We start from the raw sequence: 16093 nt of genomic DNA on the forward strand, positions 1-16093 counted from the left end.
TCTCAGGATTTATTAATTTCCAATACGCCATACAACAATCAATTAGTTATTGGCAGCAACGTTTACTGAGGTATTTTTAATTTTGCGCCGCCTCCGAAAAAGTTGAAATGTATTTAATATACTACCTAACGAGTAAATAGGTTTCATTCATATCTGTGATGTAATTGTATGATTGAATGAAATAGAAATTACTTCATTAGGAAATAGAAATTATTTTATACTTTTTAGTGCATTTCGAAGTCGGTGTATTTTTTATCTGAAAATTATTTTATTTCACGCTTTTTAGTGGAATGGGGAGAATTGTATAGGATACAGTGAGACAGTTCTTCCGGGCTTTTTTTTTGTCTAGGTAAATGCCATGAACATAATTAAGTATTACATAACAATACCAAAGAATAGGATTTTGCAATAACAATAGTTATTATACATGTACTGATTTTTGGCCGACAAGACGTGTTTGTAGAAACAGTAGAAAATCGGCGACTGCATGTTGACTCATACACCACCAGAGACACGAAGGCATACGCAGAATTCAATACATTAGTAACAATAGTTTTTCGCTAATAACTCGAAAACTAAAGCTTTCCGCGAAATTTGTATATGAACAAAATTGTTCAGAATCATGTCCGTGATAAGATATTAACCCCTTGCACTATGATGTTTCTGTCGAGTGCGTCAGTCAGAACTGACTAATTTCAGCCATAGCATGAAAACAGATACAGAAACTTGAAATGTTATGTGAATTTGGTATCATGCAGTCGTTGACTATGCAAATTATAGTTGGACTTGAACTCCAAACTGAAATGTATTCAAAATTCGAGTAAAATTGGTCATAACCGAAGTGCGAGTGCGTCACGAGTCAGACTCGTCGAAATAGTGTAAGGGGTTAAAAGCGCACTAAAATCGAGAAAAGTTTATTTCAAAAGTTACCGGTTTTTTTGCAATAACAATACTTTGCAATTAAAAAATGAAAAATTTTTTGATAATGGTACCAATGAGTAGTCAGAACCTACCAGATGCAAAAAGTTTCGTTCCGATCGGTCCAGCCAGCTAGGCGTAATCGGCGGGCACACATAGAAAAAAAAAAAAAAAAAAAAAATACTGATCGAAATGAGTAACCTCCTCCTTTTTCGAAGTCAGTTAATAATGAAAGACGAGAGAAAATTTAACATTAATTTAATTAGCCCAATACACCTTCCAAATATTTTTTGATAATTTAAAAATGTCAAATGTGTACGACGTGTTTTTTTGCTTGCGACGACAATATCAACGACCAAACACTTAATCGCGTAAGTACAGCGAATCATTTGAATTTAATACCATCGATCGTTCCTGTAAATACGTAAATTATGAGTTCGCAGGAGTTTCCTCCCGTCTAGGTATGCAAGCATCGATGCGTATCGTTGTTGATATCATGGTATTTGTCGAGAGAAACCCGATTTAAAAACCAGTTAAACGAGAATTGAATCAGTTAGGATGAAAAGCATTTCGCCGATTTTCATTTTTCACCGGATAACTTTTATTAACGTATTATTTGATTTAAAATCGACTTTGTACAAGTAAATACGTCTACAGTATTCACTCCGTAAATGTTACTTTTTTAACCGACTTCGAAAAAGGAGGAGGTTACTCAATTCGATCAGTATTTTTTTTTTTTTAAATTATTATTATTATTATTATTATTTTTTTTTTTTTTTTTTTTTTCTATGTGTGCCCGCCGATTACGCCTAGCTGGCTGGACCGATCGGAACGAAACTTTTTGCATCTGGTAGGTTCTGACTACTCATTGGTACCATTATCAAAAAATTTTTCATTTTTTAATTGCAAAGTGTTGTTATTGCAAAAAAACCGGCAACTTTTGAAATAAACTTTTCTCGATTTTAGTGCGCTTTTAATATCTTATCACGGACATGATTCTGAACAATTTTGTTCATATACAAATTTCGCGGAAAGGTTTAGTTTTCGAGATATTAGCGAAAAATTGTTGAAAAGTTTTGAAATCAACTTTGGACGATTTTAATGCCCTTTTAATATGTTATCAGGGGCACGATTCTGAACAACTTTTTCCTTATCCGCAATTAAGGGGAAGCTTTAGTTTTCGAGTTATTAGCGAAAAACTATTGTTACTAATGTATTAAATTCTGCGTATGCCTTCGTGTCTCTGGTGGTGTATGAGTCAACATGCAGTCGCCGATTTTCTACTGTTTCTACAAACGTCTTGTCGGCCAAAAATCAGTACATGTATAATAACTATTGTTATTGCAAAATCCTATTCTTTGGTATTGTTATGTAATACTTAATTATGTTCATGGCATTTACGCAGACAAAAAAAAAGCCCGGAAGAACTGTCTCACTGTATCCTATACAATTCTCCCCATTCCACTAAAAAGCGTGAAATAAAATAATTTTCAGATAAAAAATACACCGACTTCGAAATGCACTAAAAAGTATAAAATAATTTCTATTTCCTAATGAAGTAATTTCTATTTCATTCAATCATACAATTACATCACAGATATGAATGAAACCTATTTACTCGTTAGGTAGTATATTAAATATATTTCAACTTTTTCGGAGGCGGCGCAAAATTAAAAATACCTCAGTATTTTCGCCGCCGAAAAGGTTGAAATGTATTTAATATACTACCTAACGAGTAAATAGGTTTCATTCATATCTGTTACGTAATTATATGATTGAATGAAATAGAAATTATTTTATACTTTTTAGTGCATTTCGAAGTCGGCGTATTTTTTTTCTTAAAATTATTTTTTAACATTTACGGAGCGAATACTGTAATTACATAATTAACTTAATTTACGTCGTAATTAAGGGCTGGATTCGCTGAACGTTATCTACAGTGTTCCGCGCTGTGTATCGTGTGCGTCTATGCGCCTGCAAGTACTCGATATTCTATTATACGTCGCGGTCCGTGTCGCTGCTGTCTATAGCGTAATTATGTATTGCCTCGAAACAAGCAACAGTTTCGAGCCTCGAAATTAGCAAATTTTTATCCCCACTTCTTTGATTGAAGTCCGCTGCCGAGTGAGAGATCCGAGAAGGAGTGAGAGGTTCGCGAAACCGAAGAAGTCATAAATTTTCACGGTCGACTGAACAGTATAGTGGAAAGAGGACAGAACATATACACCCCTGGACAAAAAGATAGCACATGTGTGCTATCTTTAATTTCTTGAAAACTACTTAGAATTTTTTAATGTAATACATACCATTCTAATTGTTACATGGCAGAGAGAAGGAACTTCTTAGTAAATATGGTTGACCTTGCTATGTTTTTGAGCAAGCAGAAGAAATATACAAATAGTGCCGGCGAAATGATAGCACATTCACAGAATTTATACATATATTTTCACAAAAAAGAAAGTTACATTGCAATTAATGCAAAGTTAATAATGATATGATAATAATAATAATCCGCCTTTATTTTCTACCACTTCGAGTACCCGCTTTGGTAAGGATTTGTATAACTTTTTAATTGTATTTTGTGGCAAATTATCCCAATCTATCTTAATAGCTTCTTTTAATTGTTTAATATTATCATACTGTTTTCCATTCTTATATACAGCACGTGCTAGTTCTCCCCAATAATTTTCAATAATATTCAGGTCTAGGGCGCGTGCGGGCAACGGAAAAACTGATACGTTTTCTCTTTGAAAAAATTGTTCTTCGACTTTAATTCGGAGAATTGCAGCATTGCCATGTTAAAAAATAAATTTATCAGTGGTAATTCGCAGTGCGTGTTCAATACTTTGTTTTGAGAGTAACTTTATATATTTTTGATAATTCATTTTTCCTTCAAGAAACTGTACATTTGTTTTGCCTTTGTATCCATTCCGTTTAAATTCCGGCCAAATCATTACACCACCCACACCCATTTGTCTTCGAAGAAATGGAAACGAATTTTTTTTTATTGACATTTTCATTTTACTACCCTGATTTAAAAAAAGAAGGATTAGTAAAAAAACAAAGACAAATCTGCGGAAGCGCCTCCTAGCGGAGATATGAAAATTCGAAAACTGCCATTGCCGGCTTCACTCAATGCCTATATAATACTGTATCAATGCTGTCCCCATCACGATCGAATATTCCATACCTCGAGAATCTTCGTCAGCCCTCAAATCTCTAACATTTAAGGGTGAATATCGGTTTCATGCTGTCCCTAACTCGTAACGCCGTCACTTGCTTACACAATTGCTCCTCACTCGCTCACTCGCTTGCTCACTCACTTGCTCACTCACTTGCTCACTCACTCGCTCACTCACTTTCTCATAGGCTCGTCATTCACCTACTAGCATTCATTCTGTTCACTTCATCATACAATGGTTAGGTTAGGTTAGGTTAGGTTCTTCAATGTTAAATCATTTCATCAGTCTCTTTTTGCGATTCCTGGAAGATTCTCTCGCTGATCGAGCTGCAAGGTCATTCCGAGCAAAAGAAACTCCTTTTCTTGAAAAATCCCCCTCAACTCGGTGCCCAATGTCCCCTTTCCCCATCAAAAGACCAGTCCAAAGCATAGAAATGGTTTCTTCAATATCTTCGCTAGGGGGTGTTTCCGCAGTTTAACATTGCATCATCATATCCAACACTCCCCCCACTACTGATCTGTGAAGTTTCATCAAGATCGGGCGTGGGGGGATGTTTAAGTCTTACCAAAAATTTGAAGGAAAAATTATTTAAGTATAATATTTGTATTGTTTTCTCACTCTAACACATAGCGATTTTGGAGTATTACGAAAAATATATTTTCTGAAATTATAGTGCTGGTTTGTTTTTTTTTTTAATTTTAATGACTACTTAATAATTTTAATAAATCTATTTAACAATCAAACGAAACATTATTTAAGTGTAGTGTAGTATATAGAATATACAATATGATAACACTATATTGTAGGAGGGCAATAACCTGCCCAAATATGTTTGGGCGCGCCTAGAAAAACACTGCGTTACACAGCCGTTTGAGCGATTATTACCGTTAAGCAGTGCGAGTGCGATAGTGCGTATGCGACGGTGTGAGTGAGATAGTGCGAATGCGAAGTATGGATGCAGGCGAACAAAGGAAACATTTGACGAGCGAAAGAGAGAGAGAACACAACACATACATATGTAGCTGTATGCTGATATTCATATAATTGTAAAAAAATAAGGTGAAATGTGACAAGTTAGGAATTGGAGCGTGATCCATTCATTTGATTCTACATTGATTCGTAACAAGCAACTCGCTCGGGACCGGCCAGTTGCTAATTTCGAAGCTCGAAACTGTTACCTGTTTCGAGGCAATATGTATTATGTACATGTTCCATTCACGAACTTTTACTAGTATTAAAGAGGGAAAGCGTGTTATGTTCTGTCCTCGTCTAAAGAATAACATCGCTGCTGGACCGATTATTTTATAGTTTACCGCTACCGTTGCGTCGGCGCGCTCGGGAACAAAGGCAAGCCAAATAGTATACCACCCTCGAAATAACCAACTGGCCGGTCCCAAGCGTGTTGTTTGTTTCGAGGCAATACTGTACTATTAAAATACAGTATTGCTTCGTAACAAGCAACAGTTTTGTGATTCGTAACAAGCAAATTTCTATCCCCTCTTCTCTGTTTGAAGTCGGCCGCTGAGTGAGAGATCCGGGAAAGAGTGAGAGGACCGTGAAACCGAAGAAGTCATAAATTTTCACGAACGACCGAACAGTTTAGTGGAAAGAGGACAGAACATATATATTCTTTTCTCACTCTGATGCATAGCGATTCTGTCGTTCATTCATCTAATTCTACATCGATTCGCAATAAGCCACTCGCTCAGGTTTGGGCAGTTGCTTGTTACGAATCTGGTATATTATTCCATTCTCGAAAATTTACTACTATTAAAAAGAGAAAGCATGCTATGTTCTGTCCTTGTCTAAAGAATAACATCGCTGCTCGACCGATTACTTTATAGTTTACCGCTACCGTCGTCGCGCTCGGGAATAAAGACAGGCCGAAAATATACCTGATTCGTAACAAGCAACTCGCCAGACCCGAGCGAGTTGCTTATTACGAATCAATACTGTATAGCGTTCGACGCGGATAACCTGCGTACGGTTATGATTTTAATGTATTCCACAAAATACGAACTCGTTTTTGAAGAAACTTGTAAGCATATTTTAGGATATATTATGCTTAATTAATTATAGTAATTTCGGTCCCTCCCGTTTAGGTTTTTTCTCAATAATTCAACGTCGATGTTTCATACCGTATTCGCAGAAATAATGTTTCAAGTTGAATCGATTGTCCAAAATTAATTCGAATGCGTTTCGGTGAATTTCAATCTGTATGTATGTGTTTTACTAGACATAAGAAATTCACCGGAACCTGTTGCGTTCGATTCGTGCAGTGATAGACTTTCCGCCGAATAAATTTCGACTTTAATCTTGGCCAGTTTTATCGGGATTGCCCCTTTATCAGATTTAAACATTTTCGTAGAATATACCTTTCGAGTCATCTCCCTTCAGGAAATACAGAAAACGTCTTAGGAAAGAATATATGTCGTTTGCAGCACAACTTTAATGCGATTATTAAACTGAAAAGTTTCTTAAATCAGCCTTATCCGCGAGTATAAGGGTTTTGTTTCTCCCTGTGGACTGTATCGCGTTTGTGTTGGTACTGTGACGTGGTATTTTATACCCGTCACAAGGAGCCTCCCCGGGAGACCGGACGGGTCATAGGTCGCAGTCAAATACCGTCTAGAGAGAGAACGAAGCGCGTATACTATCGTAAGAACAAATTCTGTCGCTATACTATTTCATATGTACCGCCGGAGAATGACGTCACGGTCAACGAAGGAGCGACGTACGTCGAGGGAAAACGCCGCTGCTCTGCCGCTACCCCGCTCGGACCCTCCGATAGACGAAGAGAGGCAGCGGAGTAAGAGGAGAGAACCCAGCGAGATACCGACGTACGCCGAAGGAAAGTGCCGATTCCCTGCCGCTTCCCCGCTCCGGCCCTACGACAGAAGAAGAGAGGCTGCGGAGACGGAAGAAGCCCTGCCGAAGAAGACTTCGATAGAATTCGGAAACTCCGGCAGAGGGTGGGGGTAGGCTACGAGGTGTCCTAATACCGGCGCAAGGGCTCGCGGATTTTTATTCTGTATTCGGCATTTGCCTCAGTTTGTTTCAAAGAAAAATCAGTATTATCGTTCCGTGAGGAAAAGTATTGAATCCCGATTCCGCTGCGACCTGTGCCTGGACACCTTGGTAAGCCCCCTCAATTACCGCCATATCGTTGTAAAGAGCGCGAAATCGAGATCGTCATATCGTGGGTTGTAGATCACCTGGCTTGCCATTCACGGGCAGGTTCTGCAAAGTGTGACCGGAGTGGCTTTGTATCGTAGGGAAATTAGCTTAAGTTAGAAGGGTAAAGAAACCCGGGGGCCCCTGTCCGGGACGGTCGCGGATCCCGACGTCCGGACTTTTTCGTGTCGTCGAGAGATCGCTTCTCGATCTCTCGAATCGCCACTCGGCCGGATCACCGAACCTGTACCGGGGAATGGTACAGCGTAAGCTACAATTAAAGTATCGTCTCGAGTAGGCCTTTGACAATATTGTACCCTCCCACGTCTCGATTTCGCGAACTCTTGGTACGGGAGTAGAACGTAAAGTGCATGTTTGTCGTACCGGACATTTCGTGTCTGTCGCGTAACTTCTCGCTTTCTCTCTCTAGACGGTCGCCGATACAGAATCGTTCCGCGTGTAGAATTAAATCGCGTCTCGTATAAAACTAAGTGCGTTAGATTCCGTTGCGTTTAGTATAATTGCGTTACGTCGCGTCTCGTCGCGTCCCGTCGCGTCTCGTCGCGTTTCGCCGCGTTGCGTTCCGTTAGAATAATTGCGTCGCGTTTGGTTAAGTATTTGCGTTGCGTTTCCGTTAAATTAGTTGCGTCGCGTACCGTTCCGGGAATCGAGGAAATATCAAAGATTGTATTCCGCTTAGGAACTTGCATATTTCGCTTCCGTGGTTAAAATCTCGCGGAGTTCGTGTCTCGGCCTTCCGCCGAGAACGTTACGGTTAAATCAAATTCCGATATTGGATCACACTGTACGCCTAGGTTACTTAGATATTAAATAAAACACCGCTGTTAACAAATACCGCTAACTTGAGGTTTCTCGCGAATTATCCCGAATCACGTACTCTCGTCCGCCTCCGCGTCTAGCTCCTTTACCCTTAAAGAATCCCGCCACTCTACCATCGCGTTCGGATACTGAGCTACCGAGCCGTTCCGCCGCCGATTCGAATCTTCCGCGCTTTTCCGAGATCGACATACACGATTTTCCCATCTTCCCGCTATAGAGTCTCGTTTCGCGTCTAAGTTCTTTATCGCGACGCTGAGAAGCGTCTGGCGCCCAATTATCAAATAAAATAAAGCGATATCGAACGGGTTCGGATCGGGCGCCGAAGTGCTACGCACTCGCGAATCCGCGGAGGCGCCGCGGCGGTCTTCGTCGCGGGCACGGTCGAGAGGGGCCGATCGAGAATTCGCGAGCGAAGCGGGGTCGCGGGCCGTTATCGAGCTAGCCGCGAAATACCGTGTAGCAGTACGTAGATAGATACTGTAGAATAATATTTAATAATTAGAAAAATTAATGAAGTTTATTAATAATGTATGAATAGTTATAATTAATTAAATGCAACACAAATGGAATCTCACAAATTATAAATCTCGCACGTCTTTCTCTCACAATTTCTCTCAAAGCAATGCGCTCTTCGCTTCGTTCCGAAAACATTCAATCACACCAAAATGACAATCTTTTAGCAATCTTCATTACATGCAAACTTCAATCATACCATACGCAAGCTTCATTCATACCATGCACCCATACTGATCATACAATTACATAGTACACACATACACACACACCACACTCGGCCATCCTGCAGCGATATCTGTCCTCAGATATCAGATATATTTTCATTATTGGACAATAAATCCCCTCAATCCAAGATTTCATATTTTCTGCAGCAGTCGATGTTTGTTTGGGTCCTTCGTGTTCACCTATTTTTTCAATTACATACCGATCATTGCGTAATGCACGAATAATTCGATATGGTCCTAAATATTTATGCGCAAATTTTAAACCTGGTCCCGATTGCGTTCTTTTGATAGCGACCAAGTCTCCTTCTTGATATTGATGAGCTTTTTTACGATGCCGATTAAAATTTCGCCTATTTTCTTGCTGTAACTTCAAAATATTGCTCTTCGCGTGCTGTCTGAACTCGTCTCGCTTTTCTTGAAACATTTTGTTCCATTCATCGTTTATAATTTCTCGAACCTCAGGATTATCCTTTATTCTCATATCTGTTCCGAATAAGATCTTAAATAAATGGTGTAGTGCCAATACTGCAATGAGGGGTTGCATTTAGATATCTCTGACAAACATCTAAATACTTATGCCATTCCTCAGGTCTTGGTGCAGCCAACTTCGTCAATAACGGAATAATTGTCCTATTGACTTTTTCCACCTGGCCATTCGCCTTTGGCATACCTGTAGTAATTAGACCGGACTCAATATTTTCTTCTCGACAATATTCCTGGAACTCCACAGATGTAAAAGCAGTCCCACAATCCGAAATAATTTTTCGAGGGTTACCAAAAATTGTAGCCTGTTTCTTTAACCGGTCGATAGCTTCAACAGCACTAGTAGATCTTGTAGCGTAAAGCCACACAAACTTTGCAAACGCATCGACTATAACAAATAAATATTTATCATTTTTCCGCGTTGAAGGAAGAGGTCCCAAATGATCTACATGGTAAACATCCAACGGCACATCTCCCTTTTCAATGGGATACAATAATCCGTCGCGTTTTCCTGACTTTCGCTGAGCTAATATACATACAATACAATTCCGGACCACTTTTTCTACTTTAGTTTTCAAACCCTTAAACCAATAGTCTTTTCTAACAAGAATTTCAGTTTTACCACTTGAAAAATGTCCATTCTCATGCAACTGTCTTATTATTTGACTCTGCATAGCATGTGGCACTACTATACGATCATCATCGTCGACTACTCTAAACAAAAGTCCGTTTTTAATTACATAATCGCTATCGCTATTTTGCTTTCTACTCAAAGACTCTATAAATTTCTACTATTTCTTTAGCTTCACGTTGCGCTTTTCGCTTGTTAAGAAATTTTTGTAAAAATGTCAACTTTCATCAACTTTCAACAAAAGAATCAATGTTTTAGGCAGTTCATATATCATCTGCAATTTATTTATTTTTCTACTTTAGGTAAATTTAAATAAAAGTGACCATCAAACGTCCGTAAATCTAGTGTTAATAATCATACACACCGGAATAGGATTTCTACTCAACGCATCAACATGCCTCATACTACAGCCTGGGCGATGCTCAATAGTATAATTAAACTCTTCCAACAATAATGCCCATCTTGCAACTCGCACACACGAATCTTTCTTCTTCATAGTCAATCAGTAACTATTCTAAAAGGTATTCCTAAAAGATAAACTCTAAACTTATTTAACGCTTTAATTATGGCTAATATTTCTAATTCATAACAAATATATCGCGATTCTACTTCCGACGTTTTCCAGCTCGCGTAATATATGGGACGGTAACGTGATCAACATCATCTTTTTGCAACAAAATAGCACCAAGTCCAACGCTCGATGCATCCGTATGCAACTCTGTTTCTGCACCTATACGATACAACTTTTAAACTGGTTCATTAACTAACGCTACTTTTAATTGTTGAAATGCAAGCAACTCTTTTTCATTTAATTCAAATTTTGCATCTTTTTTCAACAAGTCTGACAATGGTCGAGCTATTATTGAGTATACGGAATAAATTTTCGAAAACAACCAGTTAATCCTAAAAAACTTTATACATCTTTAGTATTTTTAACAAGAGGAAAATTTGTAACAGCTAATATTTTACGCTTTGACGGACGAACGAGCCCATCCTCAATTACATGACCTAAATATTCTACTTTACGTTGAAGAAAATGACATTTTTTCCAATTTATACTTAAACACAAAATTTCCCGTAATCTCGATACGGCTCCATTTTCGTCATTCGCAGGAATTATCAAGTCATCTGTATATATGTTAAAACGATACCTGTCTTTATCGGTTCACGAAATATACTATTAATAAATTTCTGAAATACGGCCGGAGAATTACAAAGACCGAAGGGTGTTCTTAAAAATTCATAACCATCTTTTTTCTTAACAAGACCAATCGGACTAGCATACTCACAAGGGACATCACCCAATTGATACACGTCGAATTTGATAAAATTTTTATATGTTATAGGACTCGAAAAAATATTTGACACGTATTTTATTTTATCGGCAAACATCCACTCTGAAGCGGTGAAAATAACCCTTAAAGTTGAGGTTGACAAAACTATTTTCGCAAATACCTCGGGAACTATTAGGCCTAGAGAAAAAATTCAAAATGCAAATTTTTTTATTTTCGAAGGCCAATAATATGGAGTAAGTGAATTTTCGAAAAAATGATTTGTTTAAAAAATATGTTAAAAATTAACATTATTTTGCAAATTTTTTCAATAAAACGTTGCACCATTTTGATCAAATTTCACATAAATAAACTATGGGCCGAAAGAAAAAATACGGATAAATTGGAATTTTTAATTTCGCTTGTGGAAAAAATATTATGTACTGTCGTTGAAGTTATACGTACATTTTATACATTCCGTTCGGTGCACGATTCATTTCTATACGTAATATTCTGGAAATTGTATTATATAACATTTTTTATACTAATTTATTTAAAAAAAGAATTAGAAGGTCCATCTATAAAAATATAAGGAATTGCATCTGTTGATTAAGAATTGCCTCACGATTGTAAAATTAATATTGCTAGGTTGGTGTTGGAAATCCTAACGAACCGTCCGACTTTCTCTTCTACGTCTGGCTCTTCCTTTATTTCCTTTACCCTATTGTCCACTTTCTGCGCTTTCCTGTTTGTCTTATATCACCAAAACATGCCTCTTTAAAATTTCCTGTAGCTTCAAAATTTTTCCAAGGTCCCGCTACAGCACTTCCACATTTCCTAATAAATCACTCCTTTTTTTAAGCCACCTCCTTCGCAAATAACCTAGCCAATGACTTTTCCTGTTCCCACACCCTTATCCAAAATATAAACTAATAGTTTCCTTCCAATAGTTCACATTTTTCTTCTCAACACCGTTTCTCATCAGATTTTATCCGAACTTCACCGTGTAAAGTACAACTTTTAAAACTAGAGAACTAGATTAAGGTTTAACTTGTAATATTATTGAACAATAAATTGGTTATTGTATTCAATTCGAGTTACTCCTGATTCGGGAACTCCAACATTGGGTAACTCTGAAAATATCACTTCTTTTATGATTTTTTTCATTTTTTAAATTTTTCTAAGTATCAAAAAATTATTTGCTAAACTTATTGTAAGTAAAATTACTAACTAAATGTGATGTTTCATGTTATTGTCGAATTAGAAGTGTTAATACACATCTTTTTATAGAAAATAATTTAAATGAAATAAAAAATGAGTATTACAAATAATAATTATTTATAACATCTGCTTATAAATTATATCCAAGTCTTCAATTGTTATAGCAAGTGAGCAAGACATTTGTTTAATACTGCCTACAATAAGTTGAATATAAGGTTCTGTTCCAATGTTCGAAATTTCTGGACACGTAACAACGATAATTTTACTTTACTATCTAACAGGGAAATCTTTATCATGTTATTCTTGAATGAATTCAAGTCCAACAGGAAGATATGTTAGAAAATTCCCAATGACCCACCCCAATAAAGCAGGGACGACGGGCACATGGCCGTCCTACGACGACCATCACGGGGTAGAGGCCTGACGCTGTGACGTCCGGGCCATAAAACAACCCTGGGGCCTCAAGTTTCGCGGGGACTAGGAAACCTCGCGGAACGGGAAGAGGGCATTCGTTTGGAGACCTTTGGAAAAGGCATTCCATCTACAGACCTTGAAAAGGCATCCTTCTCTTGAGGACATTACTTCGCCCACGGAATCTGTTTATATAATATATATAGTATTTTTGAAACCGAACTCAGTTAGCGTGTCAATCATTTTTCTACCTCGTCTTACAGATATTTATCATGTTATTCTTGAACAAATTCAAGTCCAACAGGAAAATATTTGCAGTCGAGATTATTTACAAATCAGTTAATTATAAAATAATGAACGTAAACAATTTAGATTCTCACCGGTTAGAAGTCGTAAACAAGATAACGCACGGTCCAGAAGACGCAAATAAGATAAGCTCGAAACAATAACGTAATTCAGAAATAAGCGGAGCATAAAAACAGAAGCAGGCAGGCGAGCGCGAGATTCAGAGTTCAGATTACTAACGAGCCAGATCGTGTTGCTGCGAATTGAATATCGAGATCTTTCTATCAGTACTTTTGTAACAACAAGTATTTACATTGTAAAGTAGTGTGGTCCAGAAATAAAGTTTTTTAAAACCTAAACGGAACTTTTTCGTGTGTAACAAGATATCTACTTTAATGAAACTTCCTTATGTATCAAGTATCCATAGAACGTAAATAAATTCTATATATAATAATATCAACGTGATAAACTTTCAACACATATAACACAATGTTCAATTTCTTACTAACATCTGAATTAACTTTGTCGGCTGTGAAACGTACAGGTTCTCGTAATGTGATAACTTTAAACAACTCGTAAATCAGTCCCTGCAGCAAATACTTTGTAAACGAAAATTGCATTTCCACTGACATACAGAATTGAAATCTTCTTCGTGTTATCTTGGTTTTTTACCGAGACACAAAGATCGGCTGCGGTTTATTAAATGATCAACAATTTACATGAGACATGAAATTTTGTGTCAAAAGGTATTAAAGAAGATAAGGTCTAGAATTAGTAATAGTGAGATATTTCTTAACTAATAATCTTGTATCAGTAAATATTGTGGGAGTGAATTGTATTTTATGTTTGTTTAGCTGTTAAATGTTTGTATAGTTTGATAATCGTTGTGAAATTGTATGATATGTATGACTGCAAGTGTGAATGACGATTTATGAAAGGAACAGTGTGAAATGTTAAGCGGAAGTAGTTGCTAGCGTTTAGAAAAAAGTGTTGTTGTGGAGTTAGTTTAGACACGAAAACGGAACGGTCAAGACGTATTAAAAACGCCGCGAATTACGAATTAGTTTTACGTTTTACGATTTACGTTTAAAGTTCAATACGTTATTGTGTTCTTGTGTTCTTGTTTATTATTGTTATTGTGTGCTCTTAAATAAATAAAAGGATAGTTCTACAAATACTATTCCTACAATATATTCAGTCAATGTGACTGAAACGCAGCTCCTTTCGTGACAAGTCATTTTTCTAAACACGGTCTTTTTATAAATTTTAGACCTTGTCAACATGAAGTACCTTGGTCGCTTATTGTCAATTCAATTCCTGGAATTCAGTAATAATAACAGCGATATTCCGGAAATTACTGTGAGAAATATTGTGTGCTATCTTTATTACCATATTCAGAAACTGTGAAAAATATATCATAATCGTTTAAGGGACGTACAAAACGACGCGGTAGCTAAAGGTTATAACTAAATATACTAATCGAAAATAGTCGTTACACCATATTGTTTTAAGACTTACACTTCGCACAAGTATAATTTACGCGTTAAGATCTTCCGTGCGTCGAATACTGCTAACCAATTCGTGCCCATAACGCGGATCAAATGCGATATCTGACTCGAACGGCATATTTTTATACAGGCACCTTTGGATCTTCAAATTCTTTTTTTAAATAAGTTAGTGTAAAAAATGTAATATAATACAATTTATAAATGTACGTATAAAATGTACGTATAACTTCAACGACAATAATATTTTTTCCACAAGCGAAATTAAAAATTCCTATTTATCCGTATTTTGTCTTTTGATCTATAGTTTACATGTGTAAAATTTGATCAAAATAGTACAAAGTTTTATTAAAAAAATTTGCAAAATAATGTTAATTTTTAACATATTTTTTAAACAAATAAATTTTTCAAAATCCACTTAGGCCATATTATTGGCCTTCTAAAACAAAAAAATTTGCACTTTTAATTTTTTCTCTAGGCCTAATAGTTCCCGTGATATTTGCGAAAATAGTTTTATCAACCCCCAACTTTAAGGGTTATTTTCACCACTTCAGAGTGGATGTTTGTCGATAAAAAAAATACGTATCAAATATTTTTTCGAGTTCTATAACATATAAAAATTTCATCAAATTCGGCGTGTATCAATTGGATGATGTCCCTTGTCAGATGTACTTTCTTACACAATACCTGTTCGCATCCATTCATCTACTTCTTTTTTAACTATTTCCCTCTGAACCGGCGCCAATCTACGCGGAGGTTGATACGTAGGTATACCATATTTCAACACTATTTCCAATTTAACGTTAGACTCCTTAATTGCTTTCGGTTCATAATTATTTATAATATCCTCTAATTCTTGTTTGATACTTTCATTTTTGATATACTGTAAATCTATTAATGAATTCGTTAAATTGTTGCCGGACTCATCGAAGACGTCAATGGAAAATATTTCTGGAACATCACAAGAATTAGTTACATTATTCTCACGCTTCGTTATTTGAACATTTTTGCCGACTACAGTATTGATTCGTAATAAGCAGCTCGCTCGGGTCTGGCGAGTTGTTTAACCTCTTCTAACTGTGAACCAATCAAAAAATTGTGTTTTAAATATTCATCTGGTACAACATGAATCAATAATCGGAAAGTATTTTCATCTGATGGAAATGAGAGTATAAATTTATAATATAATATTGAAAACTATTAAATATAAGTCAACACAACTAACACAATTTCAACACTGAATGAATTTATTTTTAAAAACGAAAAACAATAACTAGGAAGGAACTTTAAATGTAACACAAGATCTTTTAATATACGTGTTCAATATCGTAATTGCAGAGAGAACAGTGAAGAAAGATTTTTTTTTTATAGATATCATTTTATTTTAACATTTGAGGATCTAATTGAAACGAGCGGTATCATATAGATAGTA

General features: G+C 36.5%; 2 protein-coding genes across 3 annotated transcripts in view; one reads left to right on the plus strand and one right to left on the minus strand.

Moving 5' to 3' along the window:
* The first annotated feature begins 7131 nt into the window (after positions 1-7131).
* Positions 7132-16093, plus strand: part of LOC100880437 (alpha-tocopherol transfer protein-like) — a 39390-nt gene continuing 30428 nt past the window's right edge. Inside the window, exon 1 of the mRNA XM_076529909.1 lies at positions 7132-7238. The gene's annotated coding sequence lies outside the window, so the exon portion shown is untranslated. The remainder of the gene's footprint in view (positions 7239-16093) is intronic.
* LOC143264124 (uncharacterized) lies at positions 8605-16029 on the minus strand. Of its 2 annotated transcripts, XM_076529911.1 has the most exons (3): positions 15349-16029; positions 9525-9725; positions 8605-9337 (listed from the first exon to the last, which is right to left on the minus strand). In XM_076529911.1, the coding sequence occupies exons 1-3, from the start codon at positions 15356-15358 to the stop codon at positions 8865-8867; spliced, it is 684 nt and encodes a 227-aa protein (XP_076386026.1). In that variant the 5' UTR covers positions 15359-16029; the 3' UTR covers positions 8605-8864. The 2 variants fall into 2 exon arrangements, with proteins under 2 accessions (XP_076386026.1, XP_076386025.1); XM_076529910.1 differs by lacking the exon at positions 15349-16029 and having other exon boundaries at positions 9525-13532.

The sequence above is a fragment of the Megachile rotundata genome, chromosome 3 (genome assembly GCF_050947335.1).
Source record: "Megachile rotundata isolate GNS110a chromosome 3, iyMegRotu1, whole genome shotgun sequence".
NCBI lineage: Eukaryota > Metazoa > Arthropoda > Insecta > Hymenoptera > Megachilidae > Megachile > Megachile rotundata.

Bases quoted from the DNA above. Each gene is read 5' to 3' on its own strand.
- LOC143264124 (XM_076529910.1), bottom strand. From the start codon at position 10,011: ATGCAGAGTCAAATAATAAGACAGTTGCATGAGAATGGACATTTTTCA. The intron at 9,338-9,524 runs GTATGCCAAAGG...TATTCGGAACAG, and splicing joins GTCCGGTCTAATTACTACAG to ATATGAGAATAAAGGATAAT.